Source organism: Buteo buteo, chromosome 6 (genome assembly GCF_964188355.1).
Source record: "Buteo buteo chromosome 6, bButBut1.hap1.1, whole genome shotgun sequence".
Lineage (NCBI taxonomy): Eukaryota > Metazoa > Chordata > Aves > Accipitriformes > Accipitridae > Buteo > Buteo buteo.
The window spans coordinates 14012793-14024912 of NC_134176.1; the positions used below are offsets into that span (position 1 = coordinate 14012793).

Below are 12120 nucleotides of genomic sequence, written 5' to 3' on the forward strand. Positions count from 1 at the left end.
TGGAATTTGCCAGTGTAGTCTCTCTTTAATAAGACAGTTGGAATAGATGGATCTAGATATTTTGTACATATGAAATGTATCTTTGCATCCAGAATCTCTGTTTTGTCTCTTGAATACTTTGGCATTTCCAATAATTAATAGTGCAAGTTGTTCTAATGTTGAATAGAGCAGAATAGTAGCAAAGAGTAGATTCTTGTCTGGATTTTTTCAATCAAGTCCAAATCATAGAGCATTGACCTGCTTATTAGGGTCCAAGAATTGGGGCTGGAGTATAGGAAGCTTTACTGAAGAAATAAGACTTCCCCAGTCCAGTTTTTGGGGGAATAGGGAAAAACACTGCTATTTCACTCTGTCAAAACCTTTTTTTGAATGAAATTACTACATCTGAAAATGTTGTTTATTAATAAGCTGATTTCCTAAACCACCAAGTAGTAAGTCCTACTTGATTGCCAAGACTGTTATGCATTACCTTTTCAAGCCTCTTGAGGGGAGCAGTGTCTGTAATCATATCCATATAAAGGAGGAATTCAGTTTGCATAAGAGTATTGGGGTTGGAAAGTAAAAAAAACATGTGATATGGGGGCAGAAATTTAGACATCAAGAGAGGAACGTTAAGACCCTCACAGCCTTTTTTTATCCTAGGCTTACAGAAGCCAAGTTATTGACCTAAATATGTTTCTTTGGAATGTTTTTTGTTCTGAATATCAATATTTCTGCTATAAAGAGACTGCAATTATAGTCAGTCTTGGATGGACCAATACTACATGTTAGTCTTGGCCTCCTAGCATAGAGTTAGTACTGGAGATGACTGCTGGGACTTCAGGCAAGAATCAGGAAAATCTGGCCATTTTACCTGAGACTTGAAGGAGGAGATGTCCTTTCTGATCTAGGCCACGTTGGTATGTTCTTGGTAATCCAAAATCTGGTTCTAGCTATGCTATGCTTTTTTTATTATTATTTTTTTTTTTTTTTTTACATTTTATTATTATAGTTCGGTTTGGCAGCAGTAAAATTGACACTGATCTGATCAATCGAATAGAAAGAGCTACTGGGCAAAAACCTCACCGCTTTCTACGTAGAGGAATCTTTTTTTCTCACAGGTGAGTTTTTCTTGGTTTAAAATTCAAAAAGGTCCTATTAAGTTAAGTAGACTTTCTGTGAACATTATTGGGAGAAACCTATGACTAGCAAAAGACCGTGTTCTTCTATAACAAGGTAAACCAACTGTGTCATTTGAAATTAGCAACTACTGCAGATTTCCCCTGGCAAGATCTGAAACCCTTGGTTGCATCAGTTTCTGATATGTCCCCACTAATCCCAAATTGAAGAAATGTGCACAGAATCTTTGCTTTGTACACCTGCCATTTTGACTCTCTGTTAGCAGCCAGACAAAGGTATTGGCCTAGCAAAGAACTCCAGGGCTTATATGGTGTCACTGCTGATTACAGCAAGGGTTCACATGGCCTGTGGACCTGTGCATCCATATTACATAAAAAAAGCTCAGGGAATAATCTTAAGCACCAGCCTGTCAGTCTACATTGTTTAATTGTTAGCATGCATGGGCGTTTGGCCTATGGCAGCTAGCACGTTTCAAATAAGTGCCTGAGCATGATTCATGGCATAACCTCCACCAGAGAGCATTCCAAGCTGGTTGTTTGAACCTATTTAGGAAATGATTCCCAGCTCTGTTTCACTAGGTCTTAGAAATTATTATCCAATTAAGTAATTTTAAAAGTTACACTTTTTTAAAATTTTAATTCTTTTTCTTTGAGGTTTTTGTTTTCATGGAGGCTGAAGGAGGCAATACTTTTCTTAAATTAAAAAAATGAACAAACAAAGCATTTTCATTTCTAGGACACTTAACATACTATATTTTATTTAAAAATACATTTGGCTTTAAAAGCACTATGATTTTGAATAGAAGCTTTTTGCTGTGGATGCTTCTTCCTGAAGAGTTGCATCATGTTTTCTCTGTTTTTTCTTTAGAGATATGGACCAAATCCTTGATGCTTATGAAAATAAGAAGTCCTTTTACCTTTATACAGGCAGAGGGCCATCCTCTCAGGCAATGCATGTTGGTCATCTTATCCCATTTATATTCACAAAGTAAGTTATTTCTACCATTTGTATTAATCAAAACATTTTTTTCTAAGGAAGTGTTGAACGTGGCTTATGGAAGTGCCAAAATGATACATTGCGAAGAGTTGTGTTTAAGTGAGGTGAATATTAATGAACCTAAACAATGCAATCTTACCTTTTCACTAAAATTATCATAATCCCTGCATCACCGTAAACTCCTCTTCCTTGCACCCTTAGCCCTGTGGCACTCCTTAAAATTTTTGTTGTTCTTAAAAATGAGTTTGTGATGAGACTCAGTAACATTACTCCATAATGCAGTGCCTGTGGCAGCAGGACACAGAGACATTGGACTCAAATTGTTAAAAGCCTCTTTGAATTCTGTTTCCATTGCAAATGGTGACTGATATCATATGTACAGGAAACAATAAGTGTGAGTCTTTTTTCCACGTAAATTGTCATTATAATCTGTATAAAATGCTTATTATGTTCACACACACAAACATAACTGCATATGCATACAAAGAAAAAAGAAGCAGACCTCTTTTTATACTTTTGTTTAAATGTGTAAAAATATTTTAACTGCATGACTTACATCTTCATTTTAACTTACCTAGCAATAAAATCTTTCTGCTTTTATTAGGTGGCTGCAAGAAGTATTTGATGTTCCCTTAGTTATACAGTTAACCGATGATGAGAAATACCTTTGGAAGGACCTGACAACTGAGAAGGCATATGAGTATGCTAGAGAAAATGCAAAAGACATTATTGCATGTGGTTTTGACATCAATAAAACCTTTATATTTTCTGATTTAGACTACTTGGGGTAAGTAAAAATTTCTTTAGGGCATTGTAATGAAAAAAATGTGTCTGTATTTTCTCTCCAACTTCGACAGCCAGCAATGTTTTAATAAATGTATCTAAATTTGAAATCTTCAAGACAAGCTTTACAACACTTAAAATAGAAACATATTAATTTTTCTGCTCTCTAACTTTTTATGTATATTATTGTCATTCTCCTGTATAACATATGAAATAATACTTAAAGTTATATTATGAAAAATATATTAAACCAGCTAAATTTTAAAAATACCTAAACCACCAAGAAACCTCCAGATTTATTTAAGATGGTATCAAAATCTTTGAGATGTGTTTGCACTTTATCTGTGCTAACAAAAGGCATTTCAGCAACTTGTTGTGGTCAGTTAATTTAATAATGCAACATGAAAGATTATTATTTGAACTTCAAATAAAGTTTAAAGATGATTAAAGAAAAAGAAACTGCTGCTGGAACTGCCTTCTCAGAAGGAAGAAATTTTATGGCAGAGTTCAGGACTGAAGCTGTCGGCTTTTTTCTTCCATGTGGGGTGATGAGATTCCTTAAAGATTTGGATGAGAGAATATATGTTTTAGAGACAAACTGTATAATGTACAGCCCCCAGAATGTGGAGCCTACAAAGCAGTTTTTCCTTTCACTCTCCTTACTTTCTTGCCTTAGAAAAGTTGTGTTAACACAGATCTGCCCTGTGGCTGAATGAGGGCAGGTCAGACCTGCGCTTTCTTTTGCTTCAGCTCCTCAGCAGAAATAAAAAAAGGAAGAAATTGCTAAGCTATTTTTGATTTGGAAATGTTGCTGCTGTATTTGGTGACAGAGAAAGTCCAGCCAGGGAACTTAGCTGTAGAAGATGAGAATTTGGAGGATTTGAGCTACTATTCCTTTGGTGAACTGCGGTGTCCTGTATGGGATACACACTGGGGATACCAAGCAGCAGAGAAGACATGATCTATTCAGGTTGCCTGAGTTCACAGGGGGGCATAAGGATAAGTAAACTTCAGGTTCCATGAGACATTTCGGCACCATTTCCAAATCAAAATATTTCTGGGTTTAGACAGTTAATTGTGACAAAAAAAATTTTACAGTAAATGTTGGGAGGAGGGAAGAATAAATTAAACTTTCAAGGCATAAAATTATTGTTTGCAAATAATTCTCTAATTATCATCTCATTGGGCCACAAAAAGTCCAAAACGGTGAGATTTAATCCTGCAGGTTTTTTGACATTCTCAGCTTTTGGAGTGAAAGTTTCTACATACAGTTTTCTGCTCTTACTTCTTGTTTTATTTTTCCACTTTCTTTCTCACAGGACAAGTACCGGATTCTACAAAAACATCGTCAAAGTTCAGAAGCATGTTACATTTAACCAAGTGAAAGGAATCTTCGGCTTTACAGACAGTGATTGCATTGGTAGGAAGTAATATGAGTTACTAGAATTGATGCTTGCTTTCACTCTCTATGGCACTATTTAAGTAATAAAATTTAAAGAGATTAGTATCTGCCACTCATGAAACGATAGAAAAAGCAAGAAGATCCATGTTTCTAGGCTGATTCTGAAAGAGTGTTATTGTGGTTCCTTCAGTACAGAAAACACTGTACAGTGAAATTTCTAGCACGATATCTACCTATTTGGCCTTAGTAACAGCAAAGTACAAAACACCAACGTTGAAGTGCCCAGGATAGAGAACTATTCCTTTTTTTTTTCTTTTTTCTTTTTTTTTTAAACTATAGCCAATTACGCCTCCTAGAAATTTCTATACCAAATTTATATAGAAGCTTTTCGCTTCAGAAAAAGTTACATTAATACAAACACACACACATGCACATATATGAAAAAAGTTAAGGAGCGCTCAAAAGCCTAATTATCAAGGTGTTGGGAAACTCTACCTTCCATTTGCTTCAGTGTGATTGCAGGTTTCTGTCACATTGGCCAAAAAAAAGATTCTGTGTCAAAAATGGCATTAAAACCTTGGTGTTCCTGAGCACTAACATAATTATTTGACCAGTAATTGGGCCAGTGGCAGCTTTTCAGCCTTCAGTGTAGTCAAGGAACAGATTCCTACTTCTGTCTTAACAGTGCTCTAATAAAAGTTGGTATTATGATAATTACTTCATTATTGTTTGGAAAAATCTGCTATTTGCTTTCTGTTCTGAGAGGATTTTGATCAGGGAAGCAGGTTGGTCGCTCTGTGATTAAGCACTGTATAAAAAAGAAAGCTAGGCACATCTGAGATGTTTCACGAGTACAGCATGCATATAGCAATGATTCTAAGATCTTAGAAGGGAACTTGCCTGATAAGTAGCTCTATACTCATTCCCTCACAAAGAGAAAAAAATGAGCAGCTCAGAGTGATGATATAAACAATTGCATTTCTGAGAAGGGTAGATAGTTCAATGATGAAGGGAGTATGCGCTGATGAACCTTTTCTGGAACCTTTGTGATCACAGCCTGCCTTTTTTCATTAGTTTCTATGTTAGTTGGAGGTTTGTTGACATCATAGAAGGTAAAGATGAAAAAGTTTCCTCAGATAAGGCAACACTGCTTGTTAAAGATAGATGTTGGTCTTCAACTGAATATCTGAATGATTCACTTGTGCATTTTACATATTTCAAAAAGTTCTATTTATCATTGCTTATATTGGCTTCTCAGCTTTTCCAAACATGTTGTTTTCTAGGAAAGATCAGCTTTCCTGCAATTCAAGCTGCTCCATCCTTTAGTTCATCATTTCCACAGATCTTCAATGGCAAGGAGAACATTCAGTGTCTTATCCCATGTGCTATCGATCAGGTAAGAAAATCATATTACTTAATTTGGTTTTCATGGATTTGGTTTTGTAATGTACCATTCAAGCTTCGTGGTGGTATATCGAAACATCTGTAAAACAGTCCTGCAAGCACCTTTCTGGGGCAGAAGCTGGAAGAGAGAAAGGGATTTTGTGCTGTGTCCTGACAAAGATGAAGGCTTAACCCAACAATCATGTATTCATGTGTTACTCATTCTTGCTAGTTTTGGATCTGTCTTGATCTCAACCCAGTTCACAGTGAGCTGACATCTATGAAAGCAAAGACAGTAAAATCTATGCAAAATTATACTGACATGGGGGTAGGAAGAAACTTTTGGCCATCTCCATGGTAACTAGGTCAAGATGTAATGAGCTTAACTTGCAGCACAAGAGATTTATGTTGAACCATAAGGAAAAAATCTTCTATCAGTAAGAATAAAGAAGCTTTGAAATAGTTTGCCAGAAATGTTGCAGAACCTTAACAATTCAGATCTATAGAGAGGATGGAAGGACATCAGCTACAAATGACAGTGGTAGCGTCATTACTTTGAGTAAGTATTGTTTCTAGGAATCAAATCCTGTACTGTCTGAATCTTTAGCTATTTTAGTCACAGGGACAGTCACTGGAGGATGATGTACTTACATTCATCAGCCACAATATTATGTAGTAATATTATTGCAGTTGGTTTAAGTCAGATCATCGGCACAGCACTGCCAGCTTGATCACAGTTTTAATTCAAATTCTGTGCTGGTGGTTAAATGCTTTGGGAGGAAGCTTGCATCTTAGTCTGCATCCATCTCCAGGTGTACTAAGCATAGTTTTCACAATTATTTGAATTAATGTAAATCTTTGTAAATATGCCTATTAATTGAGGGAATTGGAGTGTACAGCAAAACTATGGAAATGAAAAAAAGGAATTTTGTTTGTTCTTCTGGATGATCTGGATTGGAAGTAGGTTCTAGAATGTTTTGTGGGGTTTGGGGTTTTTTTGAGACCACCTGTTAAGGGATGAACGAGTCAGCATTAATCAGCTTTTAAATCACATTTTTCAACTTATTCTTTGCTTTTATTGATGGTTGTTCTAGGATCCTTATTTTAGAATGACCCGAGATGTAGCACCTAGAATTGGACAGCCTAAACCAGCCTTAATGCACTCAGTCTTCTTCCCAGCTTTGCAAGGAGCACAGACAAAAATGAGTGCTAGTGACCCAAACTCCTCCATCTTCCTCACTGATACACCCAAACAAATAAAGACAAAGGTAAGGACCTGCAAAACTTGAGAGCGCAGAACTTTATAACAAAGAGGAGTGGTAGTCCTCACAGTTACAATGGCAATTTTTTAGTGTTTTCTTTGAACATATCTGCATCTCTTTTCCCATACGCTTCATTGCAAAGCATCTTCAGGAATTGACTAAGTTATGCAAATTTACCTAGACTGTCAAATATAATCTTTTGCCTTGCCAACAAGTCTAACAGTACAAATACTAGTTAGAATAATGTACAAAATGTCATGTTTGTTTATTTGATATCTGCAGAGCAGCAGTGTAAGAATAAGAGCTGTGGAGGCTCATACTCTAAAAATAAATATTATGTTGCCATAGTTTTGAAATCTGACAGTTCATGATGTAAACCAAATAAACAGCTCTTTCTCTTGCTTGCCTCTCCTTGCTGGGAGCACCAAGTATTGCACAATGACAGTTACAACACAGGTCAGACTTTTCCTGCTGCTTGGGGATCTGCTGCTGCCATACACTCCTCCCTCCAAATCACAATTAAACATTATGTTGAATTTCACCTAAGTTTTAGAAGGGTCTTTTTCTCCTATCTGAGTATATTCCTAGTGCCCCTTCTAGCTCAGAGGAGAATCCCTCTTATCCAGTTTGAGATGATTTAGTTTAGCAAAAGTTGACTTGTGTTGTGGTATTTTAAACAAATAAATAAAAATCAGTCTTTGGAAAAAGATTTATAGGTATGATAACCAGACATGAAATAACTATCCATCAAAACAAGAAAAAAAGATGTATATGTTATTTCTGCTGGGTGGGCTTCATTAATTCTCTAATGGTTAACAAACCCATATATAGGTCAGGTTCTTCTGCAGTAACCTCATAATGATTCATTATCTTCTGTAGAAACTGATTAAACAGTACTGTTTTGAAGAATTGGAATTCTTCATGTGTTTGGATTATAATAATCCCAGTTTATATGCACAGTTACACAGTTGCATTTTAAAAACGCCTATAATTTCAGAATAGAGGATATATGGTTAGTGGTAATGTTGGTAATATTCTTCCATTTTTTCCTGGCCAGTAGTTAGTAACCTGCAAAGAAATCCAAGATGCCTTATGTGCAGTTAGTAAGTCCTATTTCTGCTATTCTTAAACTGGTTGGAAAAATAACAAAATAATTCTAGCTACTTGGAATATAAAAGCTATAAAGAGAAAATTCTGAACATAATGTAAAGTACTGAATAATGGAGGGCAAACTGAGATTTATTTCAGCTTCTGAAGCCCATCAGAAAGAAGTCTTTATGGAACTAGAACTTGAGTGAAAGACCAAATATTGTTATGGCCAATAAATAAAAAATTAGAGTAGGAAAGGTGACTTCTGGTGATGGATGGATGTTAAAAAGAGAGTGCCACTGCTGCACAAAAAAAAAAAATTACTGCTTACAGCATTTTTCAGATTGTTAGTACATTGCTAAGTAATGAGGTTCAAAACTTACAGGTAATAGAAGATGAAAAAATACTAGATATTGGGAAAGGCTGAGAAGCATCTGGGAAATCTAAGGAGGTAAATGGCAACATTATAATAAACTAGTCTTATTTCACCTATCAGCACCAAATTACAGCTCAATTATTTGCTTGTTTTCCTAGAAACTGTTATTGAGATTCTAATTCAGGGAAAAGATCAGTGCATCACTATAGATAAATCACTGAAACCGTCAGTCAATGAACAGGTGCCAGAATATGTAAAAAGTGAACTTGAGATTAATATAGGCAACATTTTGTGTAAAACAGTAATGTGTTTTCACCTGGCATATTGTATTTAATCCCTCTCTTAGTAAGAAGGCAGACTGTAGAGAGGAGGGACGTAGGAAAAATTTCATACAAAGACTTTCAAAATCTAGTAAGGAGACAAGTTAGGAGAAGTGCAAAACAATATGTAAAAACTTAGCTGCCTCAGTATCTGTAAAACTATTCAGGCTGTCCTACAATATAAGAATAGATGTAATGTGACAGATGGCAGTTTATTTTCTTTAGATATTTATCAGTGCATCATTTTTGTATGTAATTCGTTGTCACAAGACATCATCTGTAACGTGGTGGTTAGAAAGATTCAAAAAAGCAGTAGGCAGTCATACAGGTGATAAAAATGTTCCAAAATTGTAAGTGTATATCAATTCCTAGGTACCAGAACTAAAAAAAAAAAAAAAAATCTACTTCATATGCATGTGTGTCTCTTGGCTGGTTGATGATGATATCTGAAAAGATACAAGAGCCAAATGAAAACTCAGCTTATGGTTGAGAAATACTTGTTTCTTCCTGGCAATTTATTTTCTTTTAATTTGTAGGAAGATTAGCATCCTCTGAGAGTTCCACACATGTATAAATTTTTTCAAATTGGCCAATGGTTTCTGAATTTACAGGGAATGGGATTAGCAGATAGATCTATTCATCAGTGGAGTTCATCTCCCCATAGGAAGCTATGCTTAAGAAAAGAGGGGGAGAGTCAGCAAGTATTCCATTTTTAGACTGAACAACAGGGCATTTGTCTAATTTTAGCCATTCTAGCCAGGGGTTTGTAATCTTTACCTTTGCTTTCTCTTGTTTTCCTTTTCCCTGAGAAAATGAGGAGACTAGGTTCTCTCTAGGATTTCTTCAAAAATTCTCCATGCTTTCTTCATGCTGGGTGAAAAACTGGATGGATGGATGAGCCCAAAGGGTTGTAGTGAATGGAGTTAAATCCAGTTGGCAGCGGGTCACAAGTGGTGTTCCCCAGGGCTCAGTATTGGGGCCGGTTCTGTTTAATATCTTTATCAATGATCTGGACGAGGGGATTGAGTGCGCCCTTACCGCATTTGCAGGCGACACCAAGTTGGGCAGGAGCATTGATCTGCTCGAGAGTAGGGAGGTTCTACAGAGGGATCTGGACAGGCTGGATCGATGGGCTGAGGCCAGTTGTATGAGGTTCAACAAGGCCAAGTGCCGGGTCCTGCATGGGGGTCACAACAACCCCAAGCAACGCTACAGGCTTGGGGAAGAGTGGCTGGAAAGCTGCCTGGTGGAAAGGGACCTGGGTGTGTTGGTCGACAGCTGGCGGAGTATGATCCAGCAGTGTGCCCAGGTGGCCAAGAAGGCCAACGGCATCCTGGCCTGTATCAGGAATAGCGTGGCCAGCAGGAGCAGGGAGGTGATTGTTCCCCTGTACTCGGCACTGGTGAGGCTGCACCTCGAGTGCTGTGTTCAGTTTTGGGCCCCTCACTACAGGAAAGACATGGAGGTGCTGGAGAGTGTCCAGAGAAGGGCAGTGAAGCTCGTGAAGGGTCTGGAGCACAAGTCTTACGAGGAGCGGCTGAGGGAGCTGGGGTTGTTTAGCCTGGAGAAGAGGAGGCTGAGGGGAGACCTTATCACTCTCTGCAACTGCCTGAAAGGGGGTTGTAGTGAGGGGGGTGTTGGTCTCTTCTGTCAAGTAACTAGTGATAGGACGAGAGGAAATGGCCTCAAATTGCGGCAAGGGAGATTTAGGTTGGATATTAGGAAAAATTGCTTTACTGAAAGGGTGGTCAGACATTGGAACAGGCTGCCCAGGGAAGTCGTTGAGTCGCCATCCCTGGAGGTATTCAAAAAGCGTGTACACAAGGCACTTCAGAACATGGTTTAGCGGGCATGGTTGATGGTTGGACTCAAGAATCTTGAAGGTTTTTTCCAACCTAAATGATTCTATGATTCATCTCCTTCAAAATTAATTTCTTGTTGAAGTGAATATCTTATTTTTTCTTACATAAAGTACATTTCCTGTAAGCACAAATTCTAGCCAACAGGCAACTGCTTCAGCAAAAGGGACTTAAAACCTTTCTGACTGAATCTTGGGTGGATTACTTTTCATTTTTGCTTTATTTTTGGTCTGGTTATTCTGTCTGGGGTGTATGTTTATAGCCATTTTTCCCTGCTAGCTTCTGATGAACTCCTTTTGCCTCCCAGCTTCAGTCCTGAGGCTCTACATTAACTTGGCCCACTCACCCTTCAGCTAGTCCTTAGTATAGAATTTGGAGGATCGTGATACACCTCTGTTTACAATATAGTAATCCAGAATTTAGTAGAAATTATATAATAAAATCATTATGCTGTTTCAGATCAACAAGCATGCCTTCTCGGGAGGCAGAGATACTATTGAAGAACACAGGAAGTACGGAGGTAACTGTGATGTTGATGTATCTTTTATGTACCTGACTTTCTTCCTAGAAGATGATGACAGACTTGAACAACTGAAGCAGGTAAGTAGCCAAGTTGAAGATAATACTATTCATTACTTATTGTGAGGACAAAGCTGTAACTAAGTCCTCCAGTGAACCTTCTCCAGGAAGGTAATTGTGGTGTTATTTTTGCACTCTCCATCCCTTGCAAGTTTCAATATTAAGACCTCTCTATTTGTTTGCAATATTCTTCTTTCTCCCAGGTCAATCTAGCTCTTCTTTAAAAAAAAAAAAAAAAAATCCCTAGTATTTTCATAAGGATCTCCGACACCGAGTAGGACAGTATCTCCCCTACCCTTCAAATGAGGCCACCTTAGTGTTAATGTTGTTTTAACTGTGTAATACACTCTGCCTGTTCATAATGTGTAAGGTACCTAAATACTCTGCAAAATTACAAAGACTCATGTCTAAAGCTTGCTGGTTTCTTATCACAAGAAATGTAATAGTTATAAGGAATTGATTCACTGATCACAAGCAAAAACTGCTTCATGTAAGTTGCATTTTCCTTAAACCTATCTGGCTGACTTCTGTCCCTGGGGCAGTAGCAAGACATTTCACTTCCTTCAGCTCTATGATCATTATCAATACTAAGCAGTAAGCGTTCTCTGGAAGGCAGTATCTGTGGTTGATAGTACCCATGTCACATTGATTTATCAGCTTTCTCCTGCTGGGAAATGCTGCAAGAACATCAAGGGCTGCAGTTTCTTCTCCAACCCTCTACTCTTTCCCACACAAGAGCAGAGTTCGATAGCTACTAATTCCCATGCAAACTGTTGTAAATTCTTTACGGAAATCTGGAGCACATTTGACATATTGAGCAGTTTTCCATTAGTCTCCCACCACTGCAACAATACTAGCATAACTCTGCTACAGAGCTCAAATCCTAGATCACAGCCAGCAGCTTGGTGCAGTGCTGCCTCAGAACCAGATTAGAGAACATGAAGTCGCCGCT

General features: G+C 37.6%; 1 protein-coding gene across 3 annotated transcripts in view; it reads left to right on the forward strand.

The window, feature by feature from the left end:
- Nucleotides 1-12120, forward strand: part of WARS1 (tryptophanyl-tRNA synthetase 1) — a 30952-nt gene that overhangs the window by 13329 nt on the left and 5503 nt on the right. For all 3 annotated transcript variants that reach the window (XM_075029837.1, XM_075029835.1, XM_075029836.1), the window contains exons 4-10: nucleotides 992-1100; nucleotides 1987-2106; nucleotides 2720-2902; nucleotides 4218-4318; nucleotides 5584-5696; nucleotides 6778-6951; nucleotides 11049-11189. In XM_075029837.1, coding sequence (XP_074885938.1) covers nucleotides 992-1100; nucleotides 1987-2106; nucleotides 2720-2902; nucleotides 4218-4318; nucleotides 5584-5696; nucleotides 6778-6951; nucleotides 11049-11189 — 941 coding nt within the window. The remainder of the gene's footprint in view (nucleotides 1-991; nucleotides 1101-1986; nucleotides 2107-2719; nucleotides 2903-4217; nucleotides 4319-5583; nucleotides 5697-6777; nucleotides 6952-11048; nucleotides 11190-12120) is intronic.